Below are 16518 nucleotides of genomic sequence, written 5' to 3' on the forward strand. Positions count from 1 at the left end.
GAGGCCACAACAGTGAGAGGCCCGCGTAACGCCAAAAAAAAAAAAAAAATGCTCCTCTTAGAAGCCCCCAGGTGTGCTGAGCAGTCAGTAACCCTCACTTGCGCAAAGGTGAATGTGGAACAGTTATAAAATTAGAGATGTCTACATTGTAATTTTATACAGTAAGTTACATCTACATACTGTGGTAACAATGTTTATTTCTTTTTTAAATGTTTCACTCTGTAAATCAAAGCAGAGCTGCTATAATGTTTGTTTTCTAATTTTCTGAGGAACTAGGGGAAAATGCCTGGTTTCTTATATACACGGAAATATAAAATTACTGAGACATCATTCATTTACTCATTTATGCATCTAAAAATAGGAGCAGCAAAACCCGTTTGCTATCTCAGAAATGTCTTCAAAATCATTTTCTCTGTATTCCCACAGCTTCGATGAGGTTCTCACCATCTCTGGCCAAGCCTGCTATAACATAAGCCTCTTGCTGCCTTCCCTGGTTTTGTCGTTTCCCCAAATCAGTCTTTACTCGTCACCTGCTACTGGATTATATAGTTCCTAAGTCAATTGCACCCACAACCACTCAAAAACGTCATTGAACTTTAGTTAAGTGTAGAATTCTTACCACAGGATATGAACAGGGACCTTCAGACCTGATCCGCTGTTACATCACCTCTGCCCCCTACCTTACAGTATATGCTGCCGTCCCCTGAATTCCCATCAGATCTTTCTACAACTTCTTGGCTTTGAGAATTTGACATTTCCCCTGCTCGAAATCCCAGGGAGCCTCTGCTCATCCTTCCGACTCAGCTCAACAGCACCTCTGCTATGAAGCCTTTCCAAACCCCTCCAGACACAAGGTCCCTCCCTTTCCTGTGCTCCTACAGCATTTTATGCACACTTCAATGGACCCTGGGTATTTTTTTTTTTTTTTTTTTTTGCTGTACGCGGGCCTCTCACTGCTGTGGCCTCTCCCGTTGCGGAGCACAGGCTCCGGACACACAGGCTCCACGGCCATGGCTCGCGGGCCCAGCCGCTGCGCGGCATGTGGGATCTTCCGGGATAGGGGCACGAACCCGTGTCCCCTGCATCGGCAGGCGGACTCTCAACCACTGCGCCACCAGGGAAGCCCGACCCTGGGTATTTTTAAACATCTGAGATTTATGCCTATTCACCAAAACCCCCCCAAAGTTCATAGTATGACGTAATCTGCCACTTGGCTAAGGGAGGAATTTGAATTATATATTGTATTTTAGCCAGGGTCCAGGAAAGCAGAAACCATCCTAAGTATTTCAAACAGAGAGGATTTAATATAATACAGGAAATTGGTTACACAGAAGATAGAGGAGCTAAAACGCCAGACAGGAGTTACAGAGGTGACCCAGAAACTGGCATCAGCAGAAAACTGGTACATCCATGAGACTGGAGTGATGTTGGGGGGAAGACGGCATTACTGATGACTAGAAGAACCGGACCATGTAACTAGGGGAGGATCATGACAGTGGCTCCTGATGGGAGCTGGGACCATGAAGGGCTGGGCGCTTTCCAGAAGGAGAGACAACTGCTGCCGAAGATTCTGCCCAAGGGAGAGCTAGAGAGGGAGAAATACCCTGGCTTCTCCCTGCCTCCCATCCTCCAAAAGTGCCTCCCACTGGCTGCACCTACCCAGATGCCAGGTGTCGAGGCTTCTGGGAAATGCAGTCTCCTGCGATGCAGGAAAATGACTGGCACACCGTGTGAGGCTGGTGAGCACCTCACTTGGCAGCTGAACAAGCCTCACCAGCCGATCACTGTATGCAACGGAGTGGATGTCTGTATCATGAGTCCTTTGGATTGTGATTATACTTCGCATGTTGGTTTCCTCCAGAAGACTGTGAGCTCCGCTATAGCAGGGACCTTATCTCAACTTGTATCCCAGCACCTAGCATGGTATTTGACATATAGTAGGCACTCAATAAATACTGCTAAATGTCCATAAACACTAATTCCCTGGATTTATAACATATTTTAACTCAGCATTTCCTAAAGTTTGTTGTGCTGGCCATTAATTCAAAAAGATGCTGTTGCCTATAACAGGTCAGTAGGACTCTGCCATTCCCAAATAAGTTTGTGAAACATAGTGTTAAACAAATTAAGCTGGTCTCTTGGTCCATTCGAGCTGCAATAACAAAATACCACAGACGGGCTTCCCTGGTGGCGCAGTGGTTGAGAGTCTGCCTGCCGATGCAGGGGACACAGGTTTGTGCCCCGGTCCGGGAGGATCCCACATGCCGCGGAGCGACTGGGCCCGTGAGCCATGGCCGCTGAGCCTGCACGTCTGGAGCCTGTGCTCCGCAACGGGAGAGGCCACAACAAGTGAGAGGCCCGCGTACCACAAAGAAAAAAAAAAAGATATACCAAACTACCGCAGACAAGGTGGCTTAGAAACAACAGAAATTTATTTCTCCCAGTTCTGGAAGCTGGAAGTCTAAGATGACGGTGTCAGGGTGGCAGGGTGAGGGTGCTGTTCTCCTTGTATCCTCACGCGGCAGAAGGGGCGAGGACGCGCTCTCAAACTTCTTTTATAAAGGCACTAATCTCACTCATGAGGGCTCCACCTTCAGGGCCTCACCATCTCCCAAAGCCCTCACCTCCTAATACCACCCTATTTGACATTAGGATTTCAACAAATGAATTTTGGGGGTGTCACAAATATTCAGACCACGGCAGCTTGTTTCTTTATTGCAGATAATACAGTTCATTCAGAGGTTTCAAAATGTGCTTGAAGGCAGAGATGCAGAATTATGCAGCATCTTTTCAACATATATGACTATGGAACACTTTTATCAAAAGACTGACATTACACAGGGACATCAGTTAAGGGGTCATTGCTTTAAGTGTCTTCACATGTGACATTTTATTTCTTCTTTGAAATAGTCCTGTGAGGTATAGAAGAACAAGGTCACACTTTTCAAATAAAAATGTTGCTAATAAATAATTAAAACTAATATATCGAGTATTAATCAAATATACAAGATGTCAGTTACTATTCTAGTCACCGTAGGGATAGAAGCAAAATGTACATCTTAGTTCTTGCTCTATTTGAAGAGATAGGGCAAACAAGAAAAAAAGAACCATAAAATGGTACTTTCTTTTTATCCAACAATATTTTTATACGTGGTTTAGTACATCATGGTATCTGATGTTGCCTGATTACTGAAAATGAGGCACATGGAAGGTAAATTATTCACTGAAGTTATAAGCAGGTCAGTTCTGGACCTTACATTAACACTTGAGCTTTATGAATTCTAAAAGAAAATCACTAACTGGTATGATGTCTATCATATAAAGAAAAGAAAGGATAACTAGATCCCCCAATAATTAGTCAGCAATATCAATGCACCAACACTGGGGTATTGGGGTATGAATCCAACCTCGTGATCTTCTAAAAGTGACCATTCAAAAGTCCCTGGGAAATCACCAGACTCCTTTAGAGGGATCTAGCTAGAACTCTCTGTGTTTCTATCATAAAATTTTATTGATCAAGGTTGACAAAGTAGAACATTACCCCTCATTTCTAAAGAGAGACACAAGGTCCTTGGTTTTGTTATTTAAGAAGTGTGTCCTCACCAAATGAACCTACCTACGAAACAGAAACAGACTCACAGACATAGAGAACAGACCTGTGGCTGCCAAGGGTAGGGGGTGGGGGAGGGATGGAGTGGGAGTTTGGGGTGAGCAGATGCCAACCATTATACACAGAAGAGATAAACAACAAGGTCCCACTGTATAGCACAGGGAACTGTATTCAATATCCTGTGATAAACCATAATGGAAAAGAATATAAAAAAGAACGTGTGTGTGTGTGTGTGTGCGTCAATCACTTTGCTATATAGCAGAAATTAACACAACATTGTAAATCATCTATACTTTAATTTAAAAAAAAAGAAGTGTGTCCTCTAAAATTAACATTATCTTTGGTCTTAACAAAAGATTATTACAAGGGCTTCTAACAATGGGGAACTTACGCTAGGGAACTTACACTAGAAAACTTGGCCAGCGTGTATTAATGAGAGATAAATTCTTCTGTCACATAATTTTTTAAAGACAGCATATTTGCTCTGGTTGGAGGTTTTGGCATTCTCCCCTAATGGCCTCTCTACTGCATGTTACTTTATTAACATTAACCTGTTTTGAGAATTGGCAAAAAGCTGCTATATCATATTACTTCAAGTGGTTCTATGGTACTACAAACATAAACTGGGGACCAAAGAAACAATAAAAATATTCACCTATGTTAAGAGACTTATTATTCATAATGGTCAGAAATTCTGAATTCTACATATAATACAAGGTGGAATTTCAATTAACACTTTAATATTATGATGACAGCATTCTCAGCTCAACACGTAACTAATGGGACAACTCTGGGTGTCGCTCTCTAAAATTCAGTGTTCACAGCTGTTTAAAAAAAGAGAGAGAGACAGAGAGACAGAGAGAGAGAGAGAACAAATTACCTGCCTCACTGGGGTGAAAGAAATGAGAACTGAATATGTTGCAAGGATCACTGGTCCCTTTAGGGAGCCAGTTCCAAATTAGTTAGGGAAACACTTAACACTATACTTAATACTATACCTTCCCCATGCCCCCAGGAGATTGGTATAAGCATTAACATACTCCAGGCTCTGTGAAGCTCTGCTGTAATGAAATTTATTAACTTTCCATAACCAAGTGTTTCTCCCATCTACTTGTTCCCAAAACGATTCTGCTTTTTCAGCACCTACTGGTACTCCCTCAGGAACCAGTGCTCCCCAGAACACACTTGAGGGTGATGCCTCATGAAAACAAAAGGATGAATTTTAATGACCTCCAGGAATAAAAGTTTTGAACTTAATGCTGTTATTCTTTCTGATTATAAGCAACGTACACACTAAGACACCCTTGCCAAGCTGGAGGTAGCTGCAGAGCTCAAGTACCGACCGTGTAACAGTGATGAGTTTGTTCGGAGCGCAAACTGGATGCATTTCGTGATGCTACCTATACAGAATGAGGTAAAGCTCTCTGGAGTGTGCGTTTAAAGTTTTTCTTTTAGAATTGGTTGTGAATTCACGTGCCTCAGTTGGTTTTCCTTGTAACTGAAAATACGTTTTTTACAAGGCAACGAACCAATCTGCAATCTATGTGTTAGTGAAGCTAACCAGTCCAGACGGACCCTGGCCTCAGAAGGATCAGGCTACAGCTGTGTTAGATGGTGGCAACAAAGGGAAGTAAGTTAAAAATCAAAGGATTCTCCTAAAATATGGCACAAATGCAACTACCTATGAAACGGAAATCGACTCACAGACATAGAGAAAAGACGTGTGGTTGCCAAGGCAGGGGGCGGGGAAGAGGGTGGGAGAGGGAAGGACTGGAAGTTTGGGATTAGCAGATGCAAACTAGTATGTACAGAATGGATGGACAACAAGGTCCTACTGTATAGCACAGGGAATTATATTCAACATCCTATAATCAAACATAATGGAAAATAAGATGAAAAAGGATGTATAGATATAAAACAGTCACCTTGCTGTACACCAGAAACTAACACAACATTGTAAATCAACGATACTTCAATTAAAAATAATTGTTTTTAAAAGGGGAAAAAAATCAAATGATTCTCTTAGAAAGACTCTACTCCACATAAAGTAAATGAAGATTTGAACCCTGTCAAAAAAAAAATGTAAATAATTCTAGGGAAAAAGTCTTTCGGAGCTGCCAATATGATATGCCCAAGTTCAATGGACTCCTCCTTACTCCTCCTTACTCGTTATTATGTTTTACTTCAGAGACACAATCTTGGAAGTCAAAGCTAATAACAGAAAATAAGAAAAAACTGAAAAGAAGTTGGCAGAAAAGAAGCCAAGGATTTGGGCACACTCTACCTGAACAGGAACCAGCCACAGCTCACTGATACAGGGTGAATGACACAAAACACAGCACTGGCAATGAGAGAAGGTCTGTAACTTGCAATTGGAGTCACAGGCAGAAATAGCATCTTCATCTAAGTGAAGCACGGAAAAGATTTGGTTCTTCCCCTTTCTGGGTGTATACACAGGCCTGACCATCCCAGTAACATCTAAGGCCACTAATATAAAGGAAAACACAGTTATAAACTGCTCTGTTCCTACACTAATTCTGATATCTGCTGCTTATATTACATCATCCCCCAAACAACAACTATCACGGAAAGAGACAGATAATCCAGACTTAGGTTTACAGAAGTCTGTGCTCCCACACCAGTAACATATAAGGTTTTGAATGAATAAAATTGTTCATGTTTCTCAAAATGTGATCCATGGACCATCTATGTCTAGAACTGCTGGAGAGTTTGTTCAAAGTGCTTCCCCTGGGCACCGCCCCCCCCCACCCAGACCTACCAAATCACACACTCTGGGGCAGGGCTTTGGATTCTCCAGTGGAATAAACTGTCAGGTAACTTTCAGGCTCACTAGAGAACTAAAAGAATATTGCACTGAATTCTGATGTCAATTACTGATGTGGAGAACTTGGAAGCTTCACAGAAAAGTCTGAAAACAGTGAAACACTTTCCAAAGTAAGACAAAAAACAAGTTCTTCTGGGGTGGTGGGGAAGTATGTTAAAAAATAAATAAATAAAACTGGTGACAATGATTACTTGGAAATTTAATTTTAAAACATTATGAGATATAAACATATAGAACTCAGTGTTTTAGATCATATAAAAGATCAGCCAATTCATCAACATCCCTGCCTTTAACAAATCCTGAGCTCGGAGTAGATGCTACCTGTGCTGTTCATTTGAGCTGTCTACACTGCATCTCCCTTTCCCTTCTTCCTGGCTGCCAAGCCCCACTCACACCCTTGCACTGTTTAGGTCTCCATCTCAAGCTTGCTCTCTGTCGTATCAGTGGGCCTGGGATGTCTGAGTGTGATGGAAGACATGGACTGTGGTCCTAGAAAGTATTGTCAGTCAGCATCATCTTCTTCCCTAGAGATGCTTAGGACCATGACTTCTTAGTCAAAGCTGATTTAAGTATCATCCTGCTTAGGAGCAAAAGCTCAGAGTGGCTGGTTCCTGAGTGCCCTCCTGGCCTAATCATTCTGGCTTTTCCAAGATACATGTGGCTTTAGGGAGTTGGGACCAAGAACTGTCTTGGCCCATCTCTGTGATCTGCAGTAAGATCTTTATGTCTTTCAGTTACCCAATTCCTTACCACAAATCCACTGCCTGAGAACTACAGAGGATGTTTTAAGGTCTTATTTTGAGTTCTCCATCTGTCAAATCTTGTTTCTGGTACAGGGCAATGATAAATAAAAGAATACATATATAATATATACATGATCATTATGATGTGTATATAATACGTAATAAGAGAGAGAATTCCAGGATAATTTTCTGTGACAAAAACCAGGATAGATCGATGTGTTCAGTCAATACCAAACTACAGAGATGGGGTCTTTTTACAGTCCAGTCAGAGAGGTGCAAATAAGATCATGATAAAAACTAAACATTAACTAAGTTCTGAATGTAAGCCATCTACCAGAAGTCACATCTTAAAAAATACAAAATGATTAACTTAGAGCAGGGTTCTCAAGGCGGTGGTCTCAGAACCAGCATCATCTGGGAACTTGTTAGAAATGCACATTATCAACTCCCCTGGCCAATCCCCCAAAACCTACTAATGAGGGAGCCGCCCTGGGTGGGCTCCAAAAATCTGTTTTAAAAAATCCTGAGGGGCTTCCCTGGTGGCGCAGTGGTTGAGAGTCCGCCTGCCGATGCAGGGGACATGGGTTCGTGCCCCGGTCCGGGAAGATCCCACATGCCACGGAGCGGCTGGGCCCGTGAGCCATGGCCACTGAGCCTGCACGTCCAGAGCCTATGCCCCGCAACGGGAGAGGCCACAACAGTGAGAGGCCCGCGTACCGCAAAAAAAAAAAAAAGTCCTGAGGGTGACTCTGATGCATGCTAAAGTTTGAGAACCACTGGCTCAGAACTCAAGGCCGCTTGCCTGGACTTTATATTATAAGGTTAGAGCTGAAGGAAACGGGAGGAGTTTGTGATCTATGAGGCCCAATTTAAAAAGGAACAAAAAGAGCTCCGCCTGCCCCCCCAACTGGCCCAAGAAATGGCTCCATTTCTTAAAATTAGAGCAACTTCTTTCAGTTAAGACACTGTCACTAAAAAGCCACCATGCCCATTAATACGCCAACACATTTATCTTGTCCTCAGCTGTCACTTACGTCAGGTCAGGTTCAAAGTGCAGCAAGGGGAGGAGAAGTCCCAAGCCCTCATCCAAAGGGATGAAAGACAGCCCAGGTGGAGCCCTACAGTGAGGGGACTCTGCAGAGGCAATGATGCCTTCAGCACAGAGACAGGGACAGGGATGCTCTAAGAAACACTTTGTCATCATTACCGCCTTGAGCAGCCCTTAACCATCAGTTAGTTGAGGAGATGGGTCTCCCCTGGCTTCTCAGGACAGAGCAGTGTCTACACTGGGAAGGTAGTTGTTTGCCACTGATTAGTAGTCTACACTCATTTTATACATATATGTGACTCATCCAAACTAAATGTGGAATAATACCAATTTGGGACTCTTTTCCATACCCCCTCATTAGAGCACCAGCAGCTTGCAAAGATGAAATCTACAAATTCAGACCCTGACAATTGCAAGCACCAGCGGGCAGAACTTAAGATCGCCTTAATACGTCTTTACAGTGTCCTTACATGCTTCACTTACAGAGCACGTAAATAAGATATTTTACTAACACGTACGTCAAAAGTTTGGTATGAAGTTTCAAAAATTCTGTTAAAGTACTTAATGACTACAACAGTATTTGAAAGCACATGATTTTGTGTTCCACAAACAAAAACAACATTACAACCTCTATTTTCTCATAACACCATTATCATACTCTCTGCATGTTAACATTTTTATTACACGTGATATTTCTCAAAGGCTTTCTACATGCCTTTTAAAAATTCAATTGAGGCTAAAACTCAACCCAGACTGGTTTTTAAAAATTATGACCAAGACATGACTTAAAATATAAGATGGAGATGGTGGCAATTAAAGTTTATGCTCAAGTTACCACAAGAAAGGCAGAAGTCATTGATTCCTTGAAGTATTTCTTTTATAGGTAGTAAATGTCCATGGACAACAGTCCCACTTTGTGTTGTTCCACCCGTTTACAGGTGACATTTTAACCTCTAACCAACCATAGCAAGACAATTCAAAATGAAGGTTGACACTTTGTCCTTTAACTAGTTCCAAAGTACTGCAGGGGTTTTACTGCCTGATGTTACACCATATGTGCAAACTCCAGACACAGCAGGCATGTTTAAGCAGGATGCCTCTGTACTTTGCCATTATCCTGTTTCCTGCTGTTCTGGAGCAATCCTAACTTTAGCTAAACATAACCTTTCTGGGTGAATCATTTTTAGTAGAAGAATCTGTCTTATAGCAGAGCGCCCTGCACTTTGACTGTATTTCGGAAGCATGGCCATTGATGGAATTCATAGAACCCAGTGGTTTGGTATTTTGCAGTCTTTATGAAACCCACCCATTTTATGAAAACTTTCATAAAATAAAATTATTTACCACTTTTTTTATGAATAAAAACTCAAAGAATTATGAAACGAACAACAGGAGTAATTCTTTCTGAAGCATTTTTTTGGTCAACTGGTCTATCACTAAATGGTAATGTTTAATGGCAGATTTTTCAAAACCTTTTCCGGAATTCAAGTTATTTTTTAATTCTAAAATGACTACTATCTTGGGTAATGGGATGTATTTACTTACTCGGGCCCTCAAAAGGTTCAAATCAGAAAAGTCCTCTCAGGTTTTACATTCAGAATTATTTTCTGCCAGGATTTGAGAAATGCTAATACTAACCTATATCCTCAGCTCAATGTCAGTAACTCTTACCAAACCAGAGTTCGTGAAAAGCATATACTAAGGAAAAAACAGTCCTTTAAAAAGTATACATATATGTATAACTGATTCACTTTGTTATAAAGCAGAAACTAATACACCATTGTGAAGCAATTATACTCCAATAAAGCTGTAAAAAAAAAAAGTATACATAACTTCCCCAATAGCCTTTCCCCTTGAGTTTTATGTAAAGTAGAACATTTAGCTCTTTATAATTCCCTCAAATCTATAAATCTCACCAGTCTCAGATTTACTTCCTGTTGCCTTCCTTCATTATACGTTTAAAGGTAATCAATAAAAACTGATTTCCCTTTGTAAGCACTTTCCTGTTCTGCCAGAAATAACAGTAGTCCCTGCCCTAAAATGAAGAAGAAAAGGAAAAGGAATATTTACCAGAAGAGGAGAAAAAGAAACCGCCCCAGCATTTTTCCTGAGCCAAGTGAAACACAAACAGCAAATCAAGTTTATTCTTAAAGAAAAAAAACCTTTAAAATATTCCTGGCCTTAGTCCTATTCTTCAAATCTGTGGTATCAACAAGTTTTTAACTCTGGGTTTGTATTTCCACTCTCTACAAAAACCTCATTATACTTCCTAATAGCTTTACTGTACTGTCTTTCTGTAGGAATCCAAACATCACACGCAAGACTTGTGCTCAATGCTGAACAGTGAAGCAGTAGAGGAAGGATAGATAGTTAAGTCCCCCAGCTTGCCTCCTAGGGCAGAGTGGGATGCAAAACCAGCGGGAAAAAACAGATGAGAACAAAGTTACATCTGGTAAGGAAATCAAGAACTGCAAACAATGTATCTCTGACCCAGAAACGCAAAACTTTCAGCCACTTGAATTTTTAGCACAAGAATTTTCTGACTCAAAACGTTACTTGAAGGTTTTATATTAAATCATCTGAAATCATCTGTTGGGGTTTCTCCAATACAGACTCTACTCCAGAACTCTCCATTTTTAATGTTTTTTCTTCTCCTGCATTTCTCAGCAAAGACCATGAGAAAACACCCAACAAAAGAGCAACAGACTTACTTTGTAATGAAGTTACGAATACATTTTATACGTTTTCCTGGCTTCCTGTTTTCTTGAACTCTGTACTATCTACAGAGGTTGTCCTATTTCAGCACGGCAGATTATAAATCACACAAGTTCAGCCCGTCAGGCTGAAAAATGGAGGTGAAAGGCACAGCAGAAAATACATGAAGTATAATTAAAACCATATGACCAGAGATACTGAAGCAATACTTGTTGGAGGCAACCCAAGTAAAAATCAAACCTTTTCTAGTGTTAGTGAGACTGGCCAGTCCCTTTGAAACAAACACACATCACTTGCTAAATACTCTTTTTTTTTTTTCTCCTTCACAGCAAAAGCACCGGGAGAAGTTCAGCCCTAACAAGCTAATGAAGCCTATCTTTGTGGCATAGTTAAATTCATAGTTGTTCATGTAAAACTGATCTCTCATTTAAGACAGTAATCATTTATTTAGAAATAGAGTTTAAGATGGGGCAGGGCTCAATTTTACATCCACCAAAAAGGATTAAAGGCTTATGAGGACAATGTTGAATCAAACATCTTTTCTACTTTTCTATGAAGTTTTCATCTCTTAAGACCTGAGGATTCCAAAAAGACACAGACACTGTACTGGCTCGTTGTTGATCATACACAGCCAGCAGCTATAGAATCCAAACTGTCTCCTGGACCACATTAGAAACGACCTAGACACTACTGCTTCACAGACGCGGTACGGAGCAGGCCAATGATGTACATTTAAGGATGTACAGAAATTAAGAGCTCTTGAAATTGTAAAGCATCTTTGACTTTGGCAATCTGTCCCCAGAGCCTATGTCCCCTGAGCGTTCCAAGGGTCCATTACCATAATCTCAGTAGATAACTAGAATACAACTTTCAATATTGCTTTGGGGTTCCAGTAAACAAGGTAAGTTTAGTGAAGTCAACTTACCCCCCAGAAACTGAATTCCTCCAGCCACTCTTCCCACTGTCCGGGAGATGAGCTCCGACACACAGCAGCCCATGAGGGCGGTGAGCGCCACAAGCAGGAGGAGGCCACAGCCCAGGCCTGTCACGATGGTAGAAATCCTCCATTCTGCGCTGGGGATGCCCTGGAAGGAGGCGTAGCGCCCACATTCCTCCACCATCACCATCATCTGCCGACTCTCATCGTGCACGGGATACGAGCACCTCCGGAAAGTACCGAAGGACACAGGCTTGCCCAGCTGAGATCCCCAGAGCCAGTAAGGCATGAAGAACCCCACGCAGGAGGTGGCAGCGCAAAGAAAGGAGAGCAAAGCCCAGATGACCCCGGTGCAAGTCAGACTGGATGCCATCTTTCACCAGACGGGGCAAAGAGGACCCAAAGTAACTGTTCTGGGTCTGCAGGAGGGAGTGAAGGTGTGAAACCACCGGGGACCCACAGGTAATCCACAGTTCTGTGATGGGAGAGTGTCTATTAACGGAACAGATCTTCAGTCTTACTGGGCATCAACTTCCCATCCTGTGCAGTAAGGAAGATGGTCCCTGGTAAAACCATAAGAAATACTGAAAGTTAACTGTTTTTAGAGACGCGATTAACACCGATTCAGTTGGTCCACAACTTTCAATTAATAAACAGTCAAAGATGCCTCCATACTTCAAAAGTGAGAAGAATCCCTTCTCTCTATAAGCTTCTCCGTAATTCAAATGTTGTCAGACTGGCTCAAACCTTCCTTTTGTCTTTATCTCCTATAAATGTCCCCAAATTAACTCATGCACTTAAAGAAATGCATGACTTCTACTTGCCAAGCCAGTGAATTCATTTCATATACTCACATTAAAAGTAATGTAGCATATTTACCGGCAGTAAACATAATTCCGAATGTTATAATAAAATGAACCATACCGTGGTTTGTTCAGTTGGCTTGCAAGTTCATGCTCATAACTTGTCGCAACTTCTCTGTGTCCCTTTAGGTGCATTAACACTCTGCACGAGCCCGAACAAAATAATTAGGATCACTTTCACAATTACAGACTGCCCAGGCATACAGAATGGATGGGACCGTTAGGCGTCCCCAGTCCTCATTCAGTAGCGTTTGTGAATGCCTTCAATCTCAACTGTCTTCTAGTGTCAACGAAAGAAAGCCTGTGTACGACTTATTTTCATACCTGCAATTTTGATTCACGGCCTCCAATTAAATTACTGGAACCATCTCTACTGCTGAACGAGTGTCAGTGTCTAATCTGAAAAAGAATCCATACCTGCCAGGACTCTACATGGAACCCCAGTCATTCTAGAGATTCCACGTGCATTCACTTCCATACCTCCCTCCCTCTCAGAAAGAGTTCCAGAACCACTTCCCACACTTTTCAGAGAGAATGCAGAAGCCCAGAGCCACGCACCCCAGTTCCATCCCCAGGACTCTTTTAACTCCAGCTTAATGTCACCCACCCCCCCTCCTTTCCCAACCCTCGCCCCTGCCCTTTCCTTCCCACTCACTACCCCATTTCCACCCCAGTGTGTCACTCCAGGGGAGCTCCGGCTACTTTTTTTTTTTTTTTTTAATCTTGTCAACTGCGGTCAGCATCAGCATTAGCGGCTGAAGTTGGTCTGCTGGGCCCTGAGGCTGGGGAAGACGGGTGGCACGGTGAGGTGGGGTGGAGACCGCCCTCACCTCGCGCTGGGGCAAGGCGCCCCGGGGTTAGCCAGCCCCCGGCAAAGGCCTTCCCCACCCCACCCCGAAGACACACAGGGATCCCTCAACCCTCAAAGCGGGAGAGGGGCGTTTTCCAGCCGGCCCTGCGCGGAGGGAGCGGATGAGGATGGGCAGGCAGCACCCCCCTGAGGCAGACGCCAGCAGCGGGCGCGGCGGGCAGGGAGAGCCGGCCGGCAGCCCAGCTCAGGAAGTCCGGAGCCCGGGAGCAGCCCAACTCCGGCGTCCGGAGAGAAAGGAGCGGAGCCCGCGCCCCGGGGCAGCCGCGCGCGGGACTCACATGGCTGGCGGGCGGCGGCCACCTTCTCTCCCGGCGCCGGGGCGCACTCACAACTTGCTGTCTCTCCCGGGCGGAGCATCCACGGCACGCAACACCGTCCTTCCCTCTTCGCCGCGGTCCCTAACAGCCGCGGAGCCCCCGGGTCCGACGCGGGAGGGAGAGCAGGGGCCGGCAGCAGGCGGAAGGCTCCGGGAGGACGCGCGGCGCCGCCGCCCGTGCAGCCCCGCTCCCCGCGGCTCTCAGGCGGCGGCTCGGGCGGAGCGCTGTGGCCGCGCGCGGGGCGCCGTGGCTCGCGGGCGGAGAGGCGGATCTGCCTTTGGCAGGCGAGGCACGCAGCGCCTCCTCCCCTCCGCCGCCCGGCCCTCCTCTCTCCTGTCCCCTCCCCTCGCGCCCGCCGGGACCCAGAGCGGACGCGGCGAGGGCGCGGCGCGCCAAGGAGGGGACCCTCCCGGCACGCGGGGCGGGGCGGGGCGGTGGGCGCGGCCGCCGAGCGCCGGGGTCTCCTCCCACCCGCTGGGCGGCTGTCTGGGCTCCTCCAGCCCCGAGCCCTCTCCAGCCCTCCTGGCCCCGCGACTCCTTCCAACGCGAGAGTGGCGGAGGCAGAGAGACCGAGAAGTAGGGGCGAAAGTTGCTTGTCCTCTCGGGTGCTCTCCAGGGGCCTGGAAGATGAAACACGCTCCCTGTTCGCTTTTCGGGGGTCTGGTATTTGGGGTTTAAGCTCCGGTTTCCGACCGCCTTTAGGAGACGGAGATGGAAAGGAGCGCCTTAGAGACTGGGCGCAGTGACCCTTTTGAGCTTTCAGGAGCTGTTGGCACGTGGTCACTTTGGAAGGGGGTGAACAAGGCCAGTGTGGGCGTGGGAATGAGAGGCGAGAGCGGAGAGCCCGAAGCTCAGGGATTCCGTCAGGCAGCCGCCTTTCCAGCCAAGCCAGGGAGAAAGCAGGGGGAGATGACAGCGAGCCTCCCCCAAGAAACATCCTCTTCGGGAACCTCTCTCAATGCATTTCTCCCTGTCTGTCCCCCTCTCTCCTCTTTCTCTCTCTGTCTCTGTCTCTCGTTCTCCCCCTCTCCTCTCTCTTCCCCTTCCCCCTTTCTCTTCCATCCCTCCGTCCAATCAATCTTGCAGTCAATACCGCCATTGAATTTCTTTACTGAGAAACACGGATTCTGATTTCCCCTCTGGACTTAAGGTCTTTTTTTTTTTTTTTTTTTTTTTTTTGCTTGTCATTAGCGCTAACCTCTCTGGCAGTTTAGAGCTACATTCAGTAGACTGTGGGTCTCTGCTGAAGACGGTATTTTAAGAATCCTGCCATCTGGGAATAGCAGTTTGTGAAGTAGCTACTTCCTCAGTACAGTTTGTGCCTTTTCAAAGCAGCTGAAAGTTAATAACTGGGTAGGTATATATTTCATAGTAAATTTTCAAATTGTACCCTTTTAATTAGCCATGGTGGAGTACTTTTTTTTTAAATTACAGCTGGAGATGTGCGTTATTTCATTATTATTTTGAAAGGCTTTGTATAATTAGTTCCAACCCTTTATGAGGTCATAGACCTTTTTAAGAATATGGTGAAACTGATAAGCCTCCCAGAAAAAGAAAAAAATGCACAATAGTATCAAGTTTTCTCACAGTGGTTCTCAAGGGAGAGAAGAAGGGAGAGTATGACCCCTCACAGGGGATAATAGGCAAGGTCTGGAGATATTTTTGATTATCATGAACTAGCATCTGGTGGGCAGAGGTCAGGGATGCTGCTAAACACCCTACAAGGCACAGGACAGACCCCCAGAATTATCCAGCCCCAAATATCGGTAGTTCTGAGGTTGAGAAAACCTGTTTCAATAAAATGTCAGATGGTTCCCTGTTCTCCTGCATCCCATCCGTGATCAGAATCCCTGAACAAATGCTCTGATTTAAGTTATTTTTGACTTGTACAAGTCACTGGTTAATGAGTTCAGTGACTGTGTAATAATGATTGGCCTGACTTTCTGTTATGTATCATGACCTAGTTATTACACAGAACCTTCCGATCTGTATCAGGTATAGGTAGAAGGTGTGACTCCATAAAGACAAAATAATGAGAGTGAGATTTGGACTCACCCTCCACACACCCACTGTGGATATTGGTCTAGGACACTTTCTCAATTTGGAGTTTGAAGCACCGAGATGGCTGGCTGAGATTTAAGTCCTGGCTGTGTCTCAGTCCCTACCACTAAGTCTTCTTAATAGACTATTTTATCTAGTCCTCAAAATAAAAGCGGAAAAATAGGAAGGAGGTACAATTATTACTTTACAGAGAGGTTAAGTAATTTGCCTGAGACCTTACAGACATTTCAAAAAAAATCTCATTGTCTGCATTCTATTAAACAGAGTAAATGCTATTGAAGAGATTCTGCCTAAGATGAAGACGAAGATAGAGGAGGAGGCTGGTTGTTTTCTTTTTTAATCTATCGGGAAGCAGTATCAATTACTCATGAAAGCATAGTGTATTACATACTAGGACTCAAATTTCTCACTTAGAGGAGTGAATTTGGACAAGCAGTGCCCTTTCTGGGCCTAAGTTCTCTCATGTGTAAAAAGAGGTTGGAAATAGATGATTCTACCTCATGACTTC

General features: G+C 44.2%; 1 protein-coding gene across 2 annotated transcripts in view; it reads right to left on the reverse strand.

Annotated features, from left to right (window-relative positions):
- The window catches only part of LHFPL6 (LHFPL tetraspan subfamily member 6), a 207975-nt gene extending 193638 nt beyond the window's left edge, over positions 1-14337 (reverse strand). The window contains exons 1-2 of one of the 2 annotated variants that reach the window (XM_081214787.1): positions 13911-14320; positions 11887-12461 (exon numbers count right to left, since the gene is read on the reverse strand). In XM_081214787.1, coding sequence (XP_081070913.1) covers positions 11887-12271 — 385 coding nt within the window. In that variant the 5' untranslated portion in view covers positions 12272-12461; positions 13911-14320. Of the gene's footprint in view, positions 1-11886; positions 12462-13910 lie in introns of both variants that reach the window. The other variant, XM_081214788.1, reaches the window with a different exon arrangement.
- Between the last annotated feature and the right edge of the window lie 2181 nt (positions 14338-16518).

Source organism: Mesoplodon bidens (genome assembly GCF_964165515.1).
Source record: "Mesoplodon bidens genome assembly, chromosome: 17".
NCBI lineage: Eukaryota > Metazoa > Chordata > Mammalia > Artiodactyla > Ziphiidae > Mesoplodon > Mesoplodon bidens.